Source organism: Staurois parvus, unplaced genomic scaffold, assembly GCF_062004578.1.
Source record: "Staurois parvus isolate SC_StPar_1 unplaced genomic scaffold, SC_StPar_1.0 ptg003608l, whole genome shotgun sequence".
In the NCBI taxonomy this organism is placed as follows: domain Eukaryota; kingdom Metazoa; phylum Chordata; class Amphibia; order Anura; family Ranidae; genus Staurois; species Staurois parvus.
The window spans coordinates 16,411-37,717 of NW_028321404.1; the positions used below are offsets into that span (position 1 = coordinate 16,411).

General features: G+C 51.0%; 1 protein-coding gene and 1 pseudogene across 1 annotated transcript; both read right to left on the reverse strand.

Moving 5' to 3' along the window:
• Positions 1-3,305: 3,305 nt before the first annotated feature.
• LOC149427619 (tetratricopeptide repeat protein 7B-like) lies at positions 3,306-21,013 on the reverse strand (the record flags this gene model as incomplete). Its single annotated transcript, XM_089667847.1, has 2 exons — positions 3,306-3,474; positions 20,859-21,013. Coding segments are annotated over 2 exons (324 nt in total), but the record flags the coding sequence as incomplete, so codon positions are not given.
• Positions 10,984-11,104, reverse strand: LOC149427620 (U2 spliceosomal RNA; annotated as a pseudogene).
• Positions 21,014-21,307: the final 294 nt, after the last annotated feature.

Sequence of the window (21,307 nt, forward strand, 5' to 3'; positions counted from 1 at the left end):
TCAATAAGACATGATTAGTGACAGGTCCTCTTTATGGAGACATCGGGGGGGTCAATAAGACTTGATTAGTGACAGGTCCTCTTTATGGGGAGATATGGGGGGTCAATAAGACATGATTAGTGACAGGTCCTCTTTATGGAGAGATGTGGGGTCAATGAGACATAATTAGTGACAGGTCCTCTTTATGAAGATATATGGGGTCAATAAGACATGATTAGTGACGGGTCCTCTTTATAGAGAGATATGAGGTCAATAAGACATGATTAGTGACAGGTCCTCTTTATGGAGAGATATGGGAGGTCAATAAGACATGATTAGTGACAGGTCCTCTTTATGGGGAGATATGGGGGGTCAATAAGACATGATTAGTGACAGGTCCTCTTTATAGAGAGATATGAGGTCAATAAGACATGATTAGTGACAGGTCCTCTTTATGGAGAGATATGGGAGGTCAATAAGACATGATTAGTGACAGGTCCTCTTTATGGAGAGATATGGGGGGTCAATAAGACATGATTAGTGACAGGTCCTCTTTATGGAGAGATATGGGGAGGTCAATAAGACATGATTAGTGACAGGTCCTCTTTATGGAGAGATATGGGAGGTCAATAAGACATGATTAGTGACAGGTCCTCTTTATAGAGAGATATGAGGTCAATAAGACATGATTAGTGACAGGTCCTCTTTATGGAGATATATGGGGTCAATGAGACATGATTAGTGACAGGTCCTCTTTATGGAGACATCGGGGGGGGTCAATAAGACATGATTAGTGACAGGTCCTCTTTATGGGGAGATATGGGGGGTCAATAAGACATGATTAGTGACAGGTCCTCTTTATGGGGAGATATGGGGGGTCAATAAGACATGATTAGTGACAGGTCCTCTTTATGGGGAGATATGGGGGGTCAATAAGACATGATTAGTGACGGGTCCTCTTTATGGGGAGATATGGGGGGGTCAATGAGACATGATTAGTGACAGGTCCTCTTTATGGAGACATCGGGGGGGTCAATAAGACATGATTAGTGACAGGTCCTCTTTATGGAGAGATATGGGGGGGGGGGGTCAATAAGACATGATTAGTGACAGGTCCTCTTTATGGAGAGATATGGGGGGGGTCATTAAGACATGATTAGTGACAGGTCCTCTTTATGGAGAGATATGGGGGGGGGGGGGGTCAATAAGACATGATTAGTGACAGGTCCTCTTTATGGAGAGATATGGGGGGGGGTCAATAAGACATGATTAGTGACAGGTCCTCTTTATGGAGAGATATGGGGGGTCAATAAGACATGATTAGTGACAGGTCCTCTTTATGGAGAGATATGGGGGGGGGGGGGGTCAATAAGACATGATTAGTGACAGGTCCTCTTTATGGAGAGATATGGGGGGGGGTCAATAAGACATGATTAGTGACAGGTCCTCTTTATGGAGACATCGGGGGGGTCAATAAGACATGATTAGTGACAGGTCCTCTTTATGGAGACATCGGGGGGGTCAATAAGACATGATTAGTGACAGGTCCTCTTCATGGAGAGATATGGGGGGTCAATAAGACATGATTAGTGACAGGTCCTCTTTATGGGGAGATATGGGGGGTCAATAAGACATGATTAGTGACAGGTCCTCTTTATGGGGAGATATGGGGGGTCAATAAGACATGATTAGTGACAGGTCCTCTTTATGGGGAGATATGGGGGTCAATAAGACATGATTAGTGACAGGTCCTCTTTATGGGGAGATATGGGGGGTCAATAAGACATGATTAGTGACGGGTCCTCTTTATGGAGACATCGGGGGGGTCAATAAGACATGATTAGTGACAGGTCCTCTTTATGGAGACATCGGGGGGGTCAATAAGACATGATTAGTGACAGGTCCTCTTCATGGAGAGATATGGGGGGTCAATAAGACATGATTAGTGACAGGTCCTCTTTATGGGGAGATATGGGGGGTCAATAAGACATGATTAGTGACAGGTCCTCTTTATGGGAGATATGGGGGGTCAATAAGACATGATTAGTGACAGGTCCTCTTTATGGAGAGATATGGGGGTCAATAAGACATGATTAGTGACAGGTCCTCTTTATGGGGAGATATGGGGGGTCAATAAGACATGATTAGTGACGGGTCCTCTTTATGGAGACATCGGGGGGGTCAATAAGACCCCACATCTCTCCTCTGCAATGTAAAGCATTAGATCAAAAAAAGCATTGAAAAAAATAATGTCCGGAAGCAGAAGTGACATGGCTCCAGTCCTCCAAGGGCATAGAGATGCGAGGAGGCCACCCTTCCTTCACTCACCTCTATGCCCAGCGCCGGGATCGTTCGATGGTTTCTCAGGCAGGGCTGAGAAGTGGCGAGCGGCGGCGAGGGGCGGGGCTATTTTGGTACCTGTATCGGTGCTATTTTTTCATACCGGCTGACAGCTGAAAGGGGTGTTTTCGGCCGAAACGTTTCTGCCACCGAAACTTTGGTGCATCCCTAATGGAAATTCACAAGTAGCGACAAAGTCTTCAGAAATGGCAGCGGTGTGACCGGTGACTTAAAGTGCAACTTCCCTGCATCTGGGCACCGCAAACCAAAAACGCTATTTGTTTTTTAATACTCAAAGCAAACTCCCGCGTCCATCCATGCTTTACGTCGCTATGTGACCCCCCCCCCCCAGTGCTGACGGAGAGCGGTAGGGGAGGACGAACAAGGATGCTGTGCAGGCTCCCAACATGTGGCTTTGTCTAATTAAAAGGCAGGCTTTATCCACCCCCCGATGGTTTGTATACAATTCTTGGAGCAATTTTTAGGCACTGTGCCAAGGCACCCCTGAGGAAACCTAAACCTGAAGGCACCCTGGTTAAAAAAAAAAAAAAAAAAAAGGCTGGCATAGAGAAGCACAGAGACCCAGTGATTACATAAAATAAGGTATGTAATGAAAACAAGAGAGTTCTATCACAAAAAAAAATGCAAAATAAAGGGAGACATTACGTTACAGTACAATACAAGAGGGTTCAGGGCTAACAATCTCACCGTGATCAAAAATCTTTGTATGGATGAAAAACCAACTGGCATGTATAGATACACGTACATACACACACACGTACATACACACACATGTACATACACTGCTGCACATCTCCATGACTATGCCATGGCACATATATGTGCACACGCTGTTCATCTACAGAACAGGTTCACATCACAAGGAACGGCTTAGACTACAGAGACAAATCTCATTGTATAGAGAAGTGCCGCCCCCTGCTGGTTGGACCAATGTGGAACAAGGGAAGATGTAAGGATCACAATACCTTTGGTAGAGAAGGCTTCAGCAAGCATCCGCAGTTTGTAAGGAGGTGCGGCCAACAGTTGTATGTCATCTAGCCCCACCCAGGCGTAGATCCGGAGAGCTTCCTTAAAGTCGCCTTCCACGTAGCTCAGTTTGGCCAGGATCAGGTTGGCTTCCTGCATGAAGTCTGACTGTGGAGAGAGAAGGACACAGTGCTAGATCTGACCAAGAACTATCCGTATGTAAAGCCCCCACCATCACAAGAGATCCCCCTGCCTTCTATAGAAGGGCCCCATCCAAGTGCACTGACAATGGCTGATCTCAGTATCTCCAGAACACAAGCAGATTAGAAGATTTTTTTTTTTTTAATCATACGAACAGATTTGAAATATTCCCAATTACCTCTTTTTTTTTTTATTTCCCTTATACATACCTTTAATTCTGCCAGCCTGGTGAACAACGCACGTCCTTCTTGTCCCGGCCAGAAACAATGCTTACGTGATGACGTCTCCTACCAGCATTCTGTGTTGTAGTACTGTGAGCCCAAGCTGGTGAGAGCACAATTCTCCATGGGGGGTGGGTCCATGACAGCCGGAGCTTACAGGAAGTGGGTTGAATAATGGTGGCAATCATTCAAATCAGAAGAGTAGTGCCATCTAGTGGCGGAGAGGACTTCTATCTATGGGATGATAGTGTCAGGTTACTAAACCCCCGGACCCCGCGTTCACTATATCCGCTCTCCCCGGACCCCGCGTTCGCTATATCCGCTCTCCCCGGACCCCGCGTTCGCTATATCCGCTCTCCCCGGACCCCGCATTCACTATGTCCGCTCTGCCCGGACCCTGCATTCACTGTATCCGCTCTCCCCGGACCCAACATTCACTATATCCGCTCTCCCCGGACCCCGCATTCGCTATATCCGCTCTCCCGGACCCCGCATTCACTATATCCGCTCTCCCCAGACCCCGCATTCGCTATATCCGCTCTCCCCAGACCCCGCATTCACTATATCTGGTCTCCCCGGACCCCGCATTCACTATATCCGCTCTCCCCGGACCCCGCATTCACTATATCCGCTCTCCCCAGACCCCACATTCACTATATCTGGTCTCCCCGGACCCCGCATTCACTATATCTGCTCTCCCCGGACCCCGCATTCACTATATCCGCTCTCCCCGGACCCCGCATTCACTATATCCGGTCTCCCCGGACCCGGCATTCACTATATCCGCTCTCCCCCGACCCCGCATTCACTATATCCGCTCTCCCCGGACCCCGCATTCACTATATCCGCTCTCCCCGGACCCCGCATTCACTATATCCGCTCTCCCCGGACCCCGCATTCACTATATCCGCTCTCCCCGGACCCCGCATTCACTATATCCGCTCTCCCCGGACCCCGCATTCACTATATCCGCTCTCCCCGGACCCCGCACTCACCGGACCCTGCATTCACTATATCCGTACACAGAACATGGAAATGCAATTATTTTAGTAAATATAAACTGCTAAATCCCTTTTCTCATCAGCAGTATATAGCACTCTTGTGACTTCTATCAGTGTTCACCTGAGTACTGGTGAAAGCTTGAAAGCGTTTTCATTCTCCTCTGACTGTCCTATGAGGCTGCATACCCCCTGACCCTCTGTCTGGACTGTGCTGATCACATACACTCTCCCAAAGAAAAAAAAAACCTCTAGCAATACACACCAAACTGAGCATGTGCAGAGTGACTTCTAGCGCTCTGTACTATCAGCAGATGGATTGGGGACAGTAGAAGGGGAGGATCAGAGAAGACAGGATCAAACAGCCTTTTACACAATGCAGAGGATTAACCCCTTAGGTCCCGCAGTGAGTATAACCAGCATGCTTTACAGACTTTTTTTAAAGACTGATTTTACTGCTGCAGGTTTAATAACACGTTAAATGCTGCAGACAGGATGGGGCTCAGATAACAATTGGGGGGGGGTGGTAAAAGTGGCGAGGGAGGATGCTGATACCAAAACCTTTTTTGTGCGTTCATGCAAGAAATGCATTAGTGTTTAGGCTTTCTAAGCACTTTAATAGGATAATAGGACGGCGGTCCGGGTCTGCAGAACCCGATGATGGAGTGAACACCACACATTATAATCCGCAGCGCCGGCCTCACATCCCTCACAGTCATTATTATTAATGGAGCCGGGGGCGCTGAGCTGGACCGGGGAGCTGATCGCCCTCCCATCTGTCTCCAGCCATTACGATATTAAACAGCTGGCCTCCAACCAAATCACACTCATTACACTAATTGTACCTCACATTTCCATCTCTGCTGGGCGGCTAACCCTTTACACACCAACACGGGGATACAACGGGGGGGGGGGGGGGGGCTGTAGAAAAGGGAAAAAAATGGACCAAAGTCCAAGCAGCCATGATGAAAACTAAAGTAGAACTTTGGCCTCCCAGAAAAAAAAAAAACATTCCTCAACAGACTCATAGTACATAAATTCCTTTGCAAACACAGATATTACCTTGTAAAACCTAGCAGTGACATCATCACTGTGCTGTATGCAGCCTGAGCAGAGATGTGGGGAGGAACCCAGCAAGCTCCACCCACTACAGAAGGAGGGGGCGGAGACAAGACCAGCCACCCTGCACAAGGAGAGGAGGAAGCAGCCAGCGGTCTTTATTAACCACTTCCTGTCCGGCCGTTGTTTATAAACAGCCGGACGGTGGCACTGCAGGGGAGGGTGACTGTTTATAAACGGCTTTTCCGGCCCCCTGCTTGCGCGCACTTCCTGGGAGCACGCAGCACCGCGTTCCGGTGCCCGCTGTCTCCTCTGGACACAATGGAACACTGATCGTCGGACGGGACCTCTGTGTGGGGCCCCCATCATGTGATCACAGTCGCCTTATACACCGGAAAATACGGCTATATGGATTTTTTTTCTCCTTACACAGGTTAGGCAGCAATGGTGTTCGGAGGGAAGAGGGGACATTTGTTTTAAAAGGTTCATTCACAATAGCCAATCCATTACAATGAAGCAGCTGCTGTGCTGTACGGTCCGGCAGAATCAGCGCAGTGTAGAAGCGCTCATCTCAGTGCATTGCGCTGTTTTTTGTTTTTTTTTTAAAACAAACTTTATTGAAACAGTACACAGACATTTCATCGAGTTTAACTGACCAGGTGAGGCGATGGATTGCCTTGCACATGTGATATATATATACTTTTTTCAGCACACATCGCCTGCATCGCACTGCAACCCAGTGCTGAGAATCCGGTACACAGAAGACAATGCATTTCACCTTGTGCAGTGGGACTGCGCTCCCAACACAGCCCCACATCTGTCACGAATCTACCCCGAGACTAGATAGGTTCAGGCTGGAATTCTTCTTTAATTTCCACATTACCAGATACTGAAATATCACTTGTGTGTGGACTACGTCTTTAACCCCTCGCCTGCCGGGCACTTCTACCCCCTTCCTGCCTGCCGGGCACTTCTACCCCCTCCCTGCCTGCCGGGCACTTCTACCCCCTCCCTGCCTGCCGGGCACTTCTACCCCCTTCCTGCCTGACGGGCACTTCTACCCCCTTCCTGCCTGACGGGCACTTCTACCCCCTTCCTGCCTGCCGGGCACTTCTACCCCCTTCCCGCCTACCGGGCACTTCTAACCCCTCCCTGCCCACCGGACACTTCTACCCCCTCCCTGCCCACCGGGCACTTCTACCCCCTCCCTGCCTCCCGGGCACTTCTACCCCCTTCCTGCCTACCGGGCTCTTCTTCCCCCTCCCTGCCTACCGGGCACTTCTACCCCCTTCCTGCCCACCGGGCACTTCTACCCCCTTCCTGCCTACCGGGCTCTTCTTCCCCCTCCCTGCCTACCGGGCACTTCTACCCCCTCCCTGCCCACCGGGCACTTCTACCCCCTTCCTGCCCACCGGGCACTTCTACCCCCCCTTCCTGCCTACAGGGCACTTCTACCCCCTTCCTGCCTACAGGGCACTTCTACCCCCTTCCTGCCTACAGGACACTTCTACCCCCTTCCTGCCCACAGGACACTTCTACCCCCTTCCTGCCTACCGGGCACATCTACCCCCTTCCTGCCTACCGGGCACTTCTACCCCCTTCCTGCCCAGGACAATTTTCAGCTTTCAGCGCTGTTGCACTTTGAATGACAATTGCACGGTCATGCAACACTGTACCCATATGAAATTTTTATCATTTTTTTGAGACAGATAGAGCTTTCTTTTGGTGGTATTTAATCACCTCTCGGTTTATTTTTTCTTAAACAAACCAAAAACCACTGAAAATTTTGAAAAAAAAGTTTTTTCTTACTTTTTGTTATAAAATTTTGTAAGTAAGTGATTTTTCTCCTTCACTGATGTGCGCTAATGAGGCTGCACTGATGGACACGGATAGGCTGCACTGATGGACACTGATAGATGGCACTGGTATGTGGCACTGACGGGCATTGACAGGCATTACTGATGGGCACTGAAAGGCAGCACTCATATATGGCACTGATTGGTGACACTGAAAGGCAGCTCAGATGGGCACTGATATGTGATGGTCAGTGCACATGTCCCCTCCGAGGAATGCCGATTACCGGCTCCGCTCTCCTCTGTCAGCGTGACAGCTCTTGAGGAGAGAAATGGCGATAACCAGCATTTCCCTATTTAAATGCTATCAGCTGTGATTGGACAGAGCTGATCACATGACCGAGCCGACATCTTCAGCTCTTTCCGTTGATCCGCTGTGTCCGAGGGACACAGCGCACCGCCGATTGCCGCACGCTCCTGGAGCCGCGCATGCACGGTTAGAATGGGAGGACGTCATATAACGTCCTCTCAGAACGAGAGAACCGCCTTGCGCCCGTCATTGTACTATATGATGGGTGGGAGGCGGTTAAAGTGGTTGTAAACCTCAGACATAAAATATGAACAAAGCATATCCCTTTATAGCTTGTACGTGTCTCAATCCAGAGCACCAAGTGTCATTTCTCTCTGCTGCTTTGTTTCTCTGCTATCAGTATGAGCCACTTTTGACATGTTTCCCTACACCAAGAGATAAAAAGGTGACAGTGGAGGGAGCTCCAGCACACAGCCTGTGATTGACAGCCGCAGCTCTGTTCCTGCGTGCTGTATGAAGGGGGTGTGTGTCTCCTTCCTCCAATCAGTTCTCGCTGAGCTCTGCAGAGTGCAACTTCAGCTCTCCGCCCCCTGCTTTCTGGAAGCTCAGACAAGCTGTATAAATTATGTACTTTGAATGGCTGTGGAGGAGTGAGCTACAGCTAAACAAGTACAACTCATGTAGGAGGATTTGTTTCATCTCTGTGTCACCTGAGGCCGGTCACGTCCCTTGGTATATGGAAGGGTTTACAATCTTACAACCACTGTAAATAAAACTGCAAGCAAAACAACATTCAGTAGTGATTTTACTTTGTATTGTAGGTATTGCAGAGCTCTGCAGAGTGCAACTTCAGCTCTCCGCCTCTTTCTTTCTGGAAGCTCAGACAAGCTGTATAAATTCTGTACTTTGAACGGCTGTAGAGGAAAGAGGGCTACAGATACACAGGTACAACTTGTGTAGGATTTGTTTAATCTGTGTATCACCTGAGGCCGGTCACTTCCCTTGGTATATGGAAGGGTTTACAACCACGGTAAATAAAACTGCATGCAAAACAACATTCATTAGTGATTATGCTTTTTTTGCAGGAAAAAACAAAAAATAATGTAATGACATCATGGGCCCCGGCAGGAAATGCTGCTCGTCCACATTACACCACCGCTTTGTAGTCATGATATCACCTAGACCAGGGCTTGAAATTTTCACTCGCCTGCTCGCCAATGGCGAGTGGAAATTATGTTGGGGGCGAGTGTGTCCCCCAGGGCCGTCTTGCTGAGCAGGCTCGGAGCTCAGGTCAGATCTGTCATTGGCACTGGGAGCCGACAGACCGCTCAATAGCTGAGCGCAGTGAAAGCAAAGGAAGGAGTGTGTGCTGTGCTCTCTGCCTCCCCCTAGGGTGCAGTACCCGGCTCTGTGAGTGAACAACAAAGTACTGCTACTTTTTATAGGGGGTGTATGTGTGTGTGTGTGTGTGTGTACGTGTGTGTCTGTGTATGCGTGTACATGTGTCTGCGTGTATGTACATGTATGTGTGTGTGCACATGTCTGTGTTGTGTGCATGTTTGTGTGTATGTACGTACATGTGTCTGTGCGTGTTTATTTTTGTGTATGTACATGCCTGTGTATGTATACGTGTCTGTGTGTGTGTACATGTGTCTCGGTGTATGTACATGTCTGTGTATGTGTATGTACATGTCTGCGTGTGTGTACAGGTGTCTGTTTGTGTGTGTTTGTTGGTGGCGAGTAACTCTTAAGGCATGGCTAGTAGCTCAGGACTTGAAATTTTAAGGCCTGACCTAGACATTACACCCAATGCAGCTCAGATTCCGGAGTGACCTCCCGCGCCGCTGCCAGCAATCTTCAGCTCAAAGGAAAAGAAGTGGCCGACGGCAGCCTGACTGTAACCCTCCGCGTCTTCTAATGCGGTCACGTGACGGTCCGCGCTCTGCGGTTGTGCTGGCGAGGCATTATTCTGCACTCTGAGAGATTGCTCTTCCACCACGACGGCCGTCATTAGGAGGATCGTTAGTCACTTTACTGGAACCCATCGGAAAAATCTTCTGTCATCAGCGAAAAATATATATATATAAAAAAAAAAGAAGAGCTGCCTCCTGTTCCGGATCACTCGGAATATTACGAATGCAGATTATGGTGAAGCCCGGCCCCGTCACCTCCCATGTGGCAGATTTACCGCTACGTTCGCCCGCTGAATACATTGCTTTTCTTTGTATAAACAAAATCAAAGCTGAAGTTTAATCTCATTATATTTTGCCTTCCCCCCCATCAACATTTTTAAATACATTTTTTTTTATTAAGTTTGCAGAAGTGTGAAAAACAAAAACCCGAAAGTGAACAAAAAACATGCTAGTGCAAAACCAACACAAAAAAAGTGCACTTAGGAGTGTGCTTTGACCACCCCACCCCGAAGGGGTAGGACCTCTCCTGATTGCCTGGGGCGCGAGGCTCCTGACAGGGACTGAGGTTTCCTGGCGGACCCCTTTCCTTGTGGCTATCTGAAGCCAGCCACCAAGTACTAGGTCAGGGGGCTCCCATGAAGAGAGACCCCCCCAGGGACAGGGGAGGAAGGAACTAAAAGGCCACACATCCTCCCCCTAGACTTCAGGGCAGGCCCGAGGACCCACACCCTCCATCCGTGAGGAAAGAAACACACACATAAGTGAAAAGTAATACAAACAGTGGGAGAAAAATAAATTAAATAAATAAAAATAAAAAAGTGGCCGTGCAATTGTGCCCTGGATGGGCCCTGAGGCCCGTAGCATCAAAATTGCCCTGGACTTAGCCAAAAGGCCTAGCCCTAAAAGGCGCAGTGCAGGAAAAGTGACCATGTGCACGTTTCACACTTGGGATCCCACCCCCATGTGCTACTAGGAGCACCCCTGAGGTGACCACTCAGGGGGCACTGTACCGCAGACTCTCTGCCTCCCCGGCCCCTGGCCAGACAAGGTAGATCCGTTCAAATCAGGAGGAACTGGGCCCTCCAGCTTTCCCAGAGGAACTACTCCCGGGCCCCAACTGCCTGTGGGCACCTTGGTTTCTGTTCCAGCCAGTACTAGCCTTCAGAGCCCCCATCATTCCAGCAGGGGTGCTATACAGCCAACCATCCTCGCCGAAAAGCAGGAATGATGGTGGAGCGCCCCTACCGGACACTGATAAGAACAGATACTACACTTGATCTTAGCCAAAAGGCTGAGAAACATTTTTAAATATTTTTTTTTTTTTAAGTCCACGAAAGTGCGAAAAATGAAAAACCCGTAAGTGTTCACAAAAAACGTGCAAGACACCAAACAAGTGCACTTAGGGGTGTGCTTTGTCCTTCCCCCGAAGGGGAAGGACCTCTACCCTGATCCCCCGGGGCACGAAGCTCCTGACAGGGACAAGGTTCCCATGTGGTCCGCCAAGCCAAAAGGCCTGGCGGACCCCATTCCTTGTGGCCAGCCGAAGCCAGCTACCAAGTACTTGGTAGGGGGTTCTCCCAAAGAGAAAACCCCCTAGGGACATGGGAGGAAGGAACCAAAAGGCCACACATCCTCCCCCTAGACTTCAGGGCAGGTCCGAGGACCCACACCCTCCATCCTGTGAGAAATAAAACACACACAAAAGTGGAAAGTGACAAATGTGGGAGAAAATAAATTAAATAAATAAGTGGCCGTGCAGATTGTGCACTGGCCAGGCCCTGGGGCCTGTAGCAAAAATTGCCCAGAACGTAGCCAGAAGGCCCGGTCATAAAAGGCGCAGTGCAGGAAAAGTGTTTGAACACAGTGACCATGTGCCTTTTCACACTGTGGGGTCCCACACCCAAGTGTTACTAGGAGCACCCCTGAGGCGACCACTCTCAGGAGGGCACTGGTTCGCAGACTCTCTGCCTTCCCCAGCCCCTGGCCAGACAAGGTAGATCCATTCAACCAGGAGGAACTGGGCCCCTCCGGTTTTCCAGGGGGGATTACTCCCGGGCCCCAGCAGCCTGTGGGCGCCTCAATTTCTGTTCCAGCCTGTACGAACCATCAGGACCCCCATCCTACCAGCAGGGGTACTATACAACCAATCATCCCCGCAAGCAGGAATGATGGTGGAGCGCCCCTACTGGACACTGATAAGAACACATACTACACTTGATCTTAGCCAAAAGGTTGAGAAACATTTTTAAATATTACCTGCCTTTTTTTCTAGATCTGATGACATCACCACTGGGTCTCTGCTCGTCTCAATGCTATAGAGGCAAATTATGGCTTGTGGGAGAGGCTGCACATAACTTCCTGAAAACATCACAGAAGTCTGCCCTAGTGCTGACATCCACTTATCAAAGCATTGTGATCTTTGCATAACTCCTCTCAGGAGCCCTCAGTCCGGATGCAAGCAGTGGGCTGGCTCTTGGGAGGAGTTATGCAAATATCAAACCGCCTTGATGGGTGGGTGTCAGTCTGGAGGAGTGGGCGTTCCTAGGTGGACCTTATCTGCATCCAGACCACCCTAGGTAACACCCAGATGTGATGATGAGCCTTCACGATGGAAAGAACTGAAATCCAATGAAGGAAAGGGGCGAGGCCAGGGACAGTCAGGCTGGAGAGGAAAGTGCTAGATGACGCTGGACGTCCTTCAGCCAGGAAATGAGGTGGAGCTCTGTCTGACTTGCTGCAGCTTCTAATGCACATTGTGAGAAGCTCACAGTGTGCAGTGACATCAGAGGAAACCATTTCAGTCCAGGAGAGGAGCCGGTACAACTGTGCAGGACTGAAGGATGGCGATCCAATTTAGTTCACATACATGCGGCTCTGTATATCGCATTTGATTCGCACAGGAACAGCACCGCGTTCCTCATCACATGCGATTTGCATGCGGTGCGATCGGAGTCGTACATTATGTATGGCTCTAATCGCACCGCACCAAAAACGCGCAGGACCCTACCTAGGCGATCACAGGGGTAGTGGGTAGCTGTCAAATTTGGGTACCCGCTCCCCAAAAGGTGCAAATCCTTACTGAGGAGCGGGGGACAAAGGCTTAAAGCGGAAATTCCCCTTTAGGGCGGAGCTCCACCTTAAGGCCAGGTTCACATATGTGCGGTGCGGTATATCGCATGTGATTCGCACAGGAACCGCACCGCATTCCTCTGCAGATCACATGTGATTTGTGTGCGGTGTGATCAGAGCTGTACATTCTCTATGGCTCTAATCGCACTGCACCAAAAATGTGCAGGACCCTTCTTTGGTCCGCGCTAGATTCGGATCGCACGGGGTATTCACACCTATGGGATCCGATTCTGCACATCGCACCACGTTTTGCGGACCGCTTTCGGGGTGTCGTTAACCTCTTCACACCGGCTGAACGCAAATGTGTGGCCTCCCGGCGTCTGGGCCTAGACATTTGCATCCTATTAAAAAAGAACATATGTGCTGAAAGCGTGCACCCTGCGCGCTCCCAGCACACACGTCCGGTACTCACGGAAAAATCCCGATCTCCTCTTTCGATTGGGACCTTTTCCGATCATGTGACCGGTGTGTCACGGCAGTCACATGACCCTAAACCCCACCCCCCGGCTTCTGAAACCCTTAAAGAGCCGGGAGGCGCCGGCGCCAAGGGGTTAAAGTATAAATTCACTTTTTGGACAAAAAAATAAATAAATGCACATTTTTTTTTTTTTGCAGGTAAAAAATATTGTGCATTTATTATTTTTGTCTGCAGGAGCCTGGACAGCATTGCACCAGTGATCAGTAAGATCGCTGATGCCATGCAGGTCTCCTGCAGACCTGTCAGAATAGCTGCTTGCCATATGGGATGTACAGGGTGTATGGGATGTACGAGGTGTAGAGATATATGGGATGTACAGGGTGTATGGGATGTACGAGGTGTAGAGATGTATGGGATGTACAGGGTGTATGGGATGTACGAGGTGTAGAGATATATGGGATGTACAGGGTGTATGGGATGTACAAGGTGTAGAGATGTATGGGATGTACAGGGTGTATGGGATGTACGAGGTGTAGAGATGTATGGGATGTAGAGGGTGTATGGGATGTACGAGGTGTAGAGATGTATGGGATGTAGAGGGTGTATGGGATGTACGAGGTGTAGAGATGTATGGGATGTACAGGGTGTATGGGATGTACGAGGTGTAGAGATGTACGAGGTGTAGAGATGTATGGGATGTACAGGGTGTATGGGATGTACGAGGTGTAGAGATGTATGGGATGTACAGGGTGTATGGGATGTACAGGGTGTACGAGGTGTAGGGATGTACGGGATGTACGAGGTGTAGGGATGTATGGGATGTACGAGGTGTACAGATGTATGGGATGTACAAGGTGTATGGGATGTACAAGGTGTATGGGATGTACAAGGTGTATGGGATGTACAGGGTGTATGGGATGTACAGGGTGTATGGGATGTACAGGGTGTATGGGATGTACAGGGTGTATGGGATGTACAGGGTGTATGGGATGTACAGGGTGTATGGGATGTACAGGGTGTATGGGATGTACAGGGTGTATGGGATGTACAGGGTGTATGGGATGTACAGGGTGTATGGGATGTACAGGGTGTATGGGATGTACAGGGTGTATGGGATGTACAGGGTGTATGGGATGTACGGGATGTACGAGGTGTAGAGATGTATGGGATGTACAGGGTGTATGGGATGTACGGGATGTACAGGGTGTATGGGATGTACGGGATGTACGAGGTGTAGAGATGTATGGGATGTACAGGGTGTATGGAATGTACGGGATGTATGGGATGTACGAGGTGTAGAGATGTATGGGATGTATGGGATGTACGGGGTGTAGAGATGTACGGGATGTACAGGGTGTATGGGATGTACGGGATGTATGGGATGTACAGGGTGTATGGGATGTACGAGGTGTAGAGATGTACGGGATGTACAGGGTGTATGGGATGTACGAGGTGTAGAGATGTACGGGATGTACAGGGTGTATGGGATGTACGAGGTGTAGAGATGTACGGGATGTACAGGGTGTATGGGATGTACGGGATGTACAGGGTGTATGGGATGTACGGGATGTACAGGGTGTATGGGATGTACGAGGTGTAGAGATGTATGGGATGTACAGGGTGTATGGGATGTACGAGGTGTAGAGATGTATGGGATGTACAGGGTGTATGGGATGTACGAGGTGTAGAGATGTATGGGATGTACAGGGTGTATGGGATGTACGAGGTGTAGAGATGTATGGGATGTACAGGGTGTATGGGATGTACGAGGTGTAGAGATGTATGGGATGTACAGGGTGTATGGGATGTACGAGGTGTAGAGATGTATGGGATGTACAGGGTGTATGGGATGTACGAGGTGTAGAGATGTATGGGATGTACAGGGTGTATGGGATGTACAGGGCGTATGGGATGTACAAGGTGTATGGGATGTACAGGGCGTATGGGATGTACAGGGCGTATGGGATGTACAGGGCGTATGGGATGTACAGGGCGTATGGGATGTACAGGGCGTATGGGATGTACAGGGTGTATGGGATGTACGAGGTGTAGAGATGTATGGGATGTACAGGGTGTATGGGATGTACGAGGTGTAGAGATGTATGGGATGTACAGGGTGTATGGGATGTACGAGGTGTAGAGATGTATGGGATGTACAGGGTGTATGGGATGTACGAGGTGTAGAGATGTATGGGATGTACAGGGTGTATGGGATGTACGAGGTGTAGAGATGTATGGGATGTACAGGGCGTATGGGATGTACAGGGCGTATGGGATGTACAGGGCGTATGGGATGTACAGGGCGTATGGGATGTACAGGGCGTATGGGATGTACAGGGCGTATGGGATGTACAGGGCGTATGGGATGTACAGGGCGTATGGGATGTACAGGGCGTATGGGATGTACAGGGCGTATGGGATGTACAGGGCGTATGGGATGTACGAGGTGTAGAGATGTATGAGGTGTAGAGATGTACGGGATGTACAGGGTGTATGGGATGTACGAGGTGTAGAGATGTATGGGATGTACAGGGCGTATGGGATGTACGGGATATATGGGATGTACGGGATGTACAGGGTGTATGGGATGTACGAGGTGTAGAGATGTATGGGATGTACGGGATATATGGGATGTACGAGGTGTAGAGATGCATGGGATGTACAGGGCGTATGGGATGTACGGGATATATGGGATGTAGGGTGTATGGGATGTAGGGTGTATGGGATGTACGAGGTGTAGAGATGTACGGGATGTACAGGGTATATGGGATGTACGGGATGTACAGGGTGTATGGGATGTACGAGGTGTAGAGATGTATGGGATGTACAGGGTGTATGGGATGTACGAGGTGTATGGGATGTACGAGGTGTATGGGATGTACGAGGTGTATGGGATGTACGGGATGTACAGGGTGTATGGGATGTACGAGGTGTAGAGATGTACGGGATGTACAGGGTGTATGGGATGTACGAGGTGTAGAGATGTATGGGATGTACAGGGCGTATGGGATGTACGGGATATATGGGATGTAGGAACAAGCAGATATACTGACAGGAAGCTTCAATGAACTACCATAGCGCTCTAGAGCGCCATGGTAGTTCATTGAAAACTACAAACCCACAGCCACTAAGGCTGCTGGACTTGTAGGCACACATTCACAGAACTCGGCACCAAGGGGTTAACATACACACCCGCAGCGGTTCCCATGAATGGGGTGCGATTCTGATGCGGTGTGGAATTCGCACTGAAAACGCTGCAAATTCTTCACCGCATCGGTGTGAACCAGAGCTGACACAATCTATCGCTTTTCTCTCTCTTGTGGTCACTGTCCAGGGAGATCTCTGAGCCGAGTTCCTGGATCTCTGCACCTCAATATGAGGGGTATTTTCTCTCCCTGCTGGATGTTTAAATGGTCTCTTTAGGCCCGCCCCCAAACCACTTAGACCCCTCCCCCAGCGCTGTTGGAGCCGGAAATCTCTGTCATAGATACAGCAAGGAACGTTAAGAACTGTCAGAATTTAAAGTGGAACTACACCGTGTCTGAGCACCACAGAGTGCTATGTGACCCCCAGACCAATTCTGACACTTCTCTCCAACATGGAAAAATCTGCATTTTTCTGTTAGACAATTACCCAGAACCCCCCAAACATTAGATTTTTAACCGCCTCCTGCCCGCCATATAGTGATGGATGCAAGGCGGTTCTCTCATTCTGGGAGGACGTCATATTGGCTCCGAGAGTGCGCAGCGTGGCGATCAGTGGTGCGCTGTGTCCCTCAGACACAGCGGATCACTGATCCACGGAAAGAGCCGAAGATGCCGGCTCGGTCATGTGATCAGCTGTGTCCAATCAGAGCTGATCACATGTAAACATGGAAATGCCGGTTATCTGCATTTCTCTCCCCACGAGCCGTCACGCTGACAGAGAGGAGAGCCGGTAATTGGCATCCCTCAGAGGGGACATGTACACTGACCAACAGGGCAATGATGATCAGTGTAGCTCCATCAGTGCCACGTGCCACATCAATGCCTACCAGTGCACATCAATGCCACATGTCAGTACCCATCTGAGCTGCCTTTCAGTGTCACCCATCAGTGCCTATCAGTGCCACTTATCAATGCCTATCAGTGCCGCCAGCCAGTGCCGCCTAACAGTGCCAGCCAGTGCCGCCTAACAGTGCCAGCCAGTGCCGCCTAACAGTGCCAGCCAGTGCCGCCTAACAGTGCCAGCCAGTGCCGCCTAACAGTGCCAGCCAGTGCCGCCTAACAGTGCCAGCCAGTGCCGCCTAACAGTGCCAGCCAGTGCCGCCTAACAGTGCCATGTATCAGTGCAGCCGATCAGTGTCCATCAGTGCAGCCGATCAGTGTCCATCAGTGCAGCCGATCAGTGTCCATCAGTGCAGCCGATCAGTGTCCATCAGTGCAGCCGATCAGTGTCCATCAGTGCAGCCGATCAGTGTCCATCAGTGCAGCCGATCAGTGCCCATCAGTGCAGCCGATCAGTGCCCATCAGTGCCCATCAGTGCAGCCGATCAGTGCCCATCAGTGCAGCCGATCAGTGCCCATCAGTGCAGCCGATCAGTGCCCATCAGTGCAGCCGATCAGTGCCCATCAGTGCAGCCGATCAGTGCCCATCAGTGCAGCCGATCAGTGCCCATCAGTGCAGCCGATCAGTGCCCATCAGTGCAGCCGATCAGTGCCCATCAGTGCAGCCGATCAGTGCCCATCAGTGCAGCCGATCAGTGCCCATCAGTGCAGCCGATCAGTGCCCATCAGTGCAGCCGATCAGTGCCCATCAGTGCAGCCGATCAGTGCCCATCAGTGCAGCCGATCAGTGCCCATCAGTGCAGCCGATCAGTGCCCATCACTGCAGCCGATCAGTGCCCATCAGTGCAGCCGATCAGTGCCCATCACTGCACCCTCATTAGCGCACATCAGTGAAGGAGAAAAATCACTTATTTACAAAATTTTATAACAAAAACTAAGAAAAAACTTTTTTTTTTCAAACTTTTCAGTGGTTTTTGGTTTGTTTAAGAAAAAATAAAAAACCCCGAGGTGATTAAATACCACCAAAATAAAGTTCTATCTGTCTCAAAAAAAATGATAAAAATTTCACATGGGTACAGTCAGGGGCGGACTGACCATTTGAGCACTGCCCGAGGGCCCAGGGTCAGTAGGGGGCCCCATGAGATGTCCCTGGTACCTTACATTGGCTTTTTCATAGGCTTTTTTGGGTGTGGGCGAGGACACAGGGGCCCCATGATCCCTTATTGCCCGGGGGCCCCATGAGTTATCAGTCCATCCCTGGGTACAGTGTTGCATGACTGCGCAATTGTCACTCAAAGTGCGATAGCTCTGAAAGCTGGAAATTGGCCTGGACAGGAAGGGGGTAGAAGTGCCCGGTGGGCAGGGAGGGGGTAGAAGAGCCCGGTGGGCAGGGAGGGGGTAGAAGAGCCCGGTGGGCAGGGAGGGGGTAGAAGAGCCCGGTGGGCAGGGAGGGGGTAGAAGAGCCCGGTAGGCAGGGAGGGGGTAGAAGAGCCCGGTAGGCAGGGAGGGGGTAGAAGAGCCCGGTAGGCAGGGAGGGGGAAGAAGAGCCCGGTAGGCAGGGAGGGGGAAGAAGAGCCCGGTAGGCAGGGAGGGGGAAGAAGAGCCCGGTAGGCAGGGAGGGGGAAGAAGAGCCCGGTAGGCAGGGAGGGGGAAGAAGAGCCCGGTAGGCAGGGAGGGGGAAGAAGAGCCCGGTAGGCAGGGAGGGGGAAGAAGAGCCCGGTAGGCAGGGAGGGGGAAGAAGAGCCCGGTAGGCAGGGAGGGGGAAGAAGAGCCCGGTAGGCAGGGAGGGGGTAGAAGAGCCCGGTAGGCAGGGAGGGGGTAGAAGAGCCCGGTAGGCAGGGAGGGGGTAGAAGAGCCCGGTAGGCAGGGAGGGGGTAGAAGAGCCCGGTAGGCAGGGAGGGGGTAGAAGAGCCCGGTAGGCAGGGAGGGGGTAGAAGAGCCCGGTAGGCAGGGAGGGGGTAGAAGAGCCCGGTAGGCAGGGAGGGGGTAGAAAGAGCCCGGTAGGCAGGGAGGGGGTAGAAGAGCCCGGTAGGCAGGGAGGGGGTAGAAGAGCCCGGTAGGCAGGGAGGGGGTAGAAGAGCCCGGTAGGCAGGGAGGGGGAAGAAGAGCCCGGTAGGCAGGGAGGGGGAAGAAGAGCCCGGTAGGCAGGGAGGGGGAAGAAGAGCCCGGTAGGCAGGGAGGGGGAAGAAGAGCCCGGTAGGCAGGGAGGGGGTAGAAGAGCCCGGTAGGCAGGGAGGGGGTAGAAGAGCCCGGTAGGCAGGGAGGGGGTAGAAGAGCCCGGTAGGCAGGGAGGGGGTAGAAGAGCCCGGTAGGCAGGGAGGGGGTAGAAGAGCCCGGTAGGCAGGGAGGGGGTAGAAGTGCCCGGTAGGCAGGGAGGGGGTAGAAGAGCCCGGTAGGCAGGGAGGGGGTAGAAGAGCCCGGCAGGCTTGTGGTTAAGCAGAGGCCGTGGAGAATAAAACGGTGGATATTGCAATTTTTTGATGTCTCGTAATATTAGTGCAGCGGTGCTTCAAACCCAATTTTTTGGGAAAAAATACACTTTTATGAGCACAAACACACAAAATAATACCCAATTGTTTGGTAAAATATAAAAGATGATGTTATGTCCAGTAAATTGATACTTTTAGATGTCGCGCTTTACAATTGTGTAGGCCTGTGGAGCAGCGCCAAATTAGGGCACCTTAGAGGAGTTCCACCTGGAAAAAATAAAAAATAAAAGTCAGCAGCTACAAAAACTGTAGCTGGCGACTCTTAAAATCCAGCCACTTACCTGTCCCTCGGTCCCGCGGTGTCCTCACCACCGATGGTTTCACCGGCCGCCTTCTCTCCCTGGCGCCAGCATCTTCGGTGTGGGCACCCGCCTGTGACAGCCTGCGCTTTGTGAATGGCCCTGAACTCTTCCGGGACCTGTCACGTGTCCCTGTGGAATTTCTCAATCATTTGCGGAGCCACCACAAATCCATCAGTTGCCTCACGCGTTTCTAGTGGCCATAATGCAGCATTTTTCTGGACTGAGATCTTTAGGATACTCCCGCATTATGGCCAGTAGATGGGGCTGAGGATCACGGGAGACAAATGTATTTGGCCAATGGCGGAGATGGCTGTGCGAAGGACGGACACATTCACACAGGAAGAGTTTATTTCACAAATAGACCCCGTAGTGTTCAGTGGGTGGAGGGCCTCCAGATAAGTGACCTTTTATATCTTCCACCCGCAAGGTAGGTACTGACCTCGAGTTTTGGATGAATGTTGGGCTGGCCATAAGAACTGGGGCAAAGGAATGAAATGCCCACTGGTTCAAATACCCAATCAGAGGTATGCTTTTATTCTCAAACCTACAGAGGGGAAAATTAAACACAAACTCTGATTGGTTGCTACAAACTACGTGGATCTTTTCTCCCCCGCTGACACAGAGATGAAGTGACATCTGGGTGAGAAGCCGGAGGGGTCAGCTATGGCAGTACCTTCAGGTTCCCTCTGTCCAGAGCGGCTGTCAGGTGCTTGCGGACTTCGGTCAGCTTCTGCCGGGGCCCCTGGGGGCTGGCTCCTTGCTTGACGGGGTTCTCCTTTAAGTATTGCTCCAGCCCAGCCTCCCCCAACAGCAGCTCTGCCACGTCATCTGGAAGACACAATGAAACACGAAACTGAGTACAGGAGAGGAACTAATGACCTGTGTACCTGCTTGCTATGACAGCATAGTAAGGTGCAGACAGACAGGCCCCCTGTGAGGCACACCGCCGACAGGCAGGGCCCCCCTGTGAGGCGCACCGCCGACAGGCAGGGTCCCCCTGTGAGGCGCACCGCCGACAGGCAGGGTCCCCCTGTGAGGCGCACCGCCGACAGGCAGGGTCCCCCTGTGAGGCGCACCGCCGACAGGCAGGGCCCCCCTGTGAGGCGCACCGCCGACAGGCAG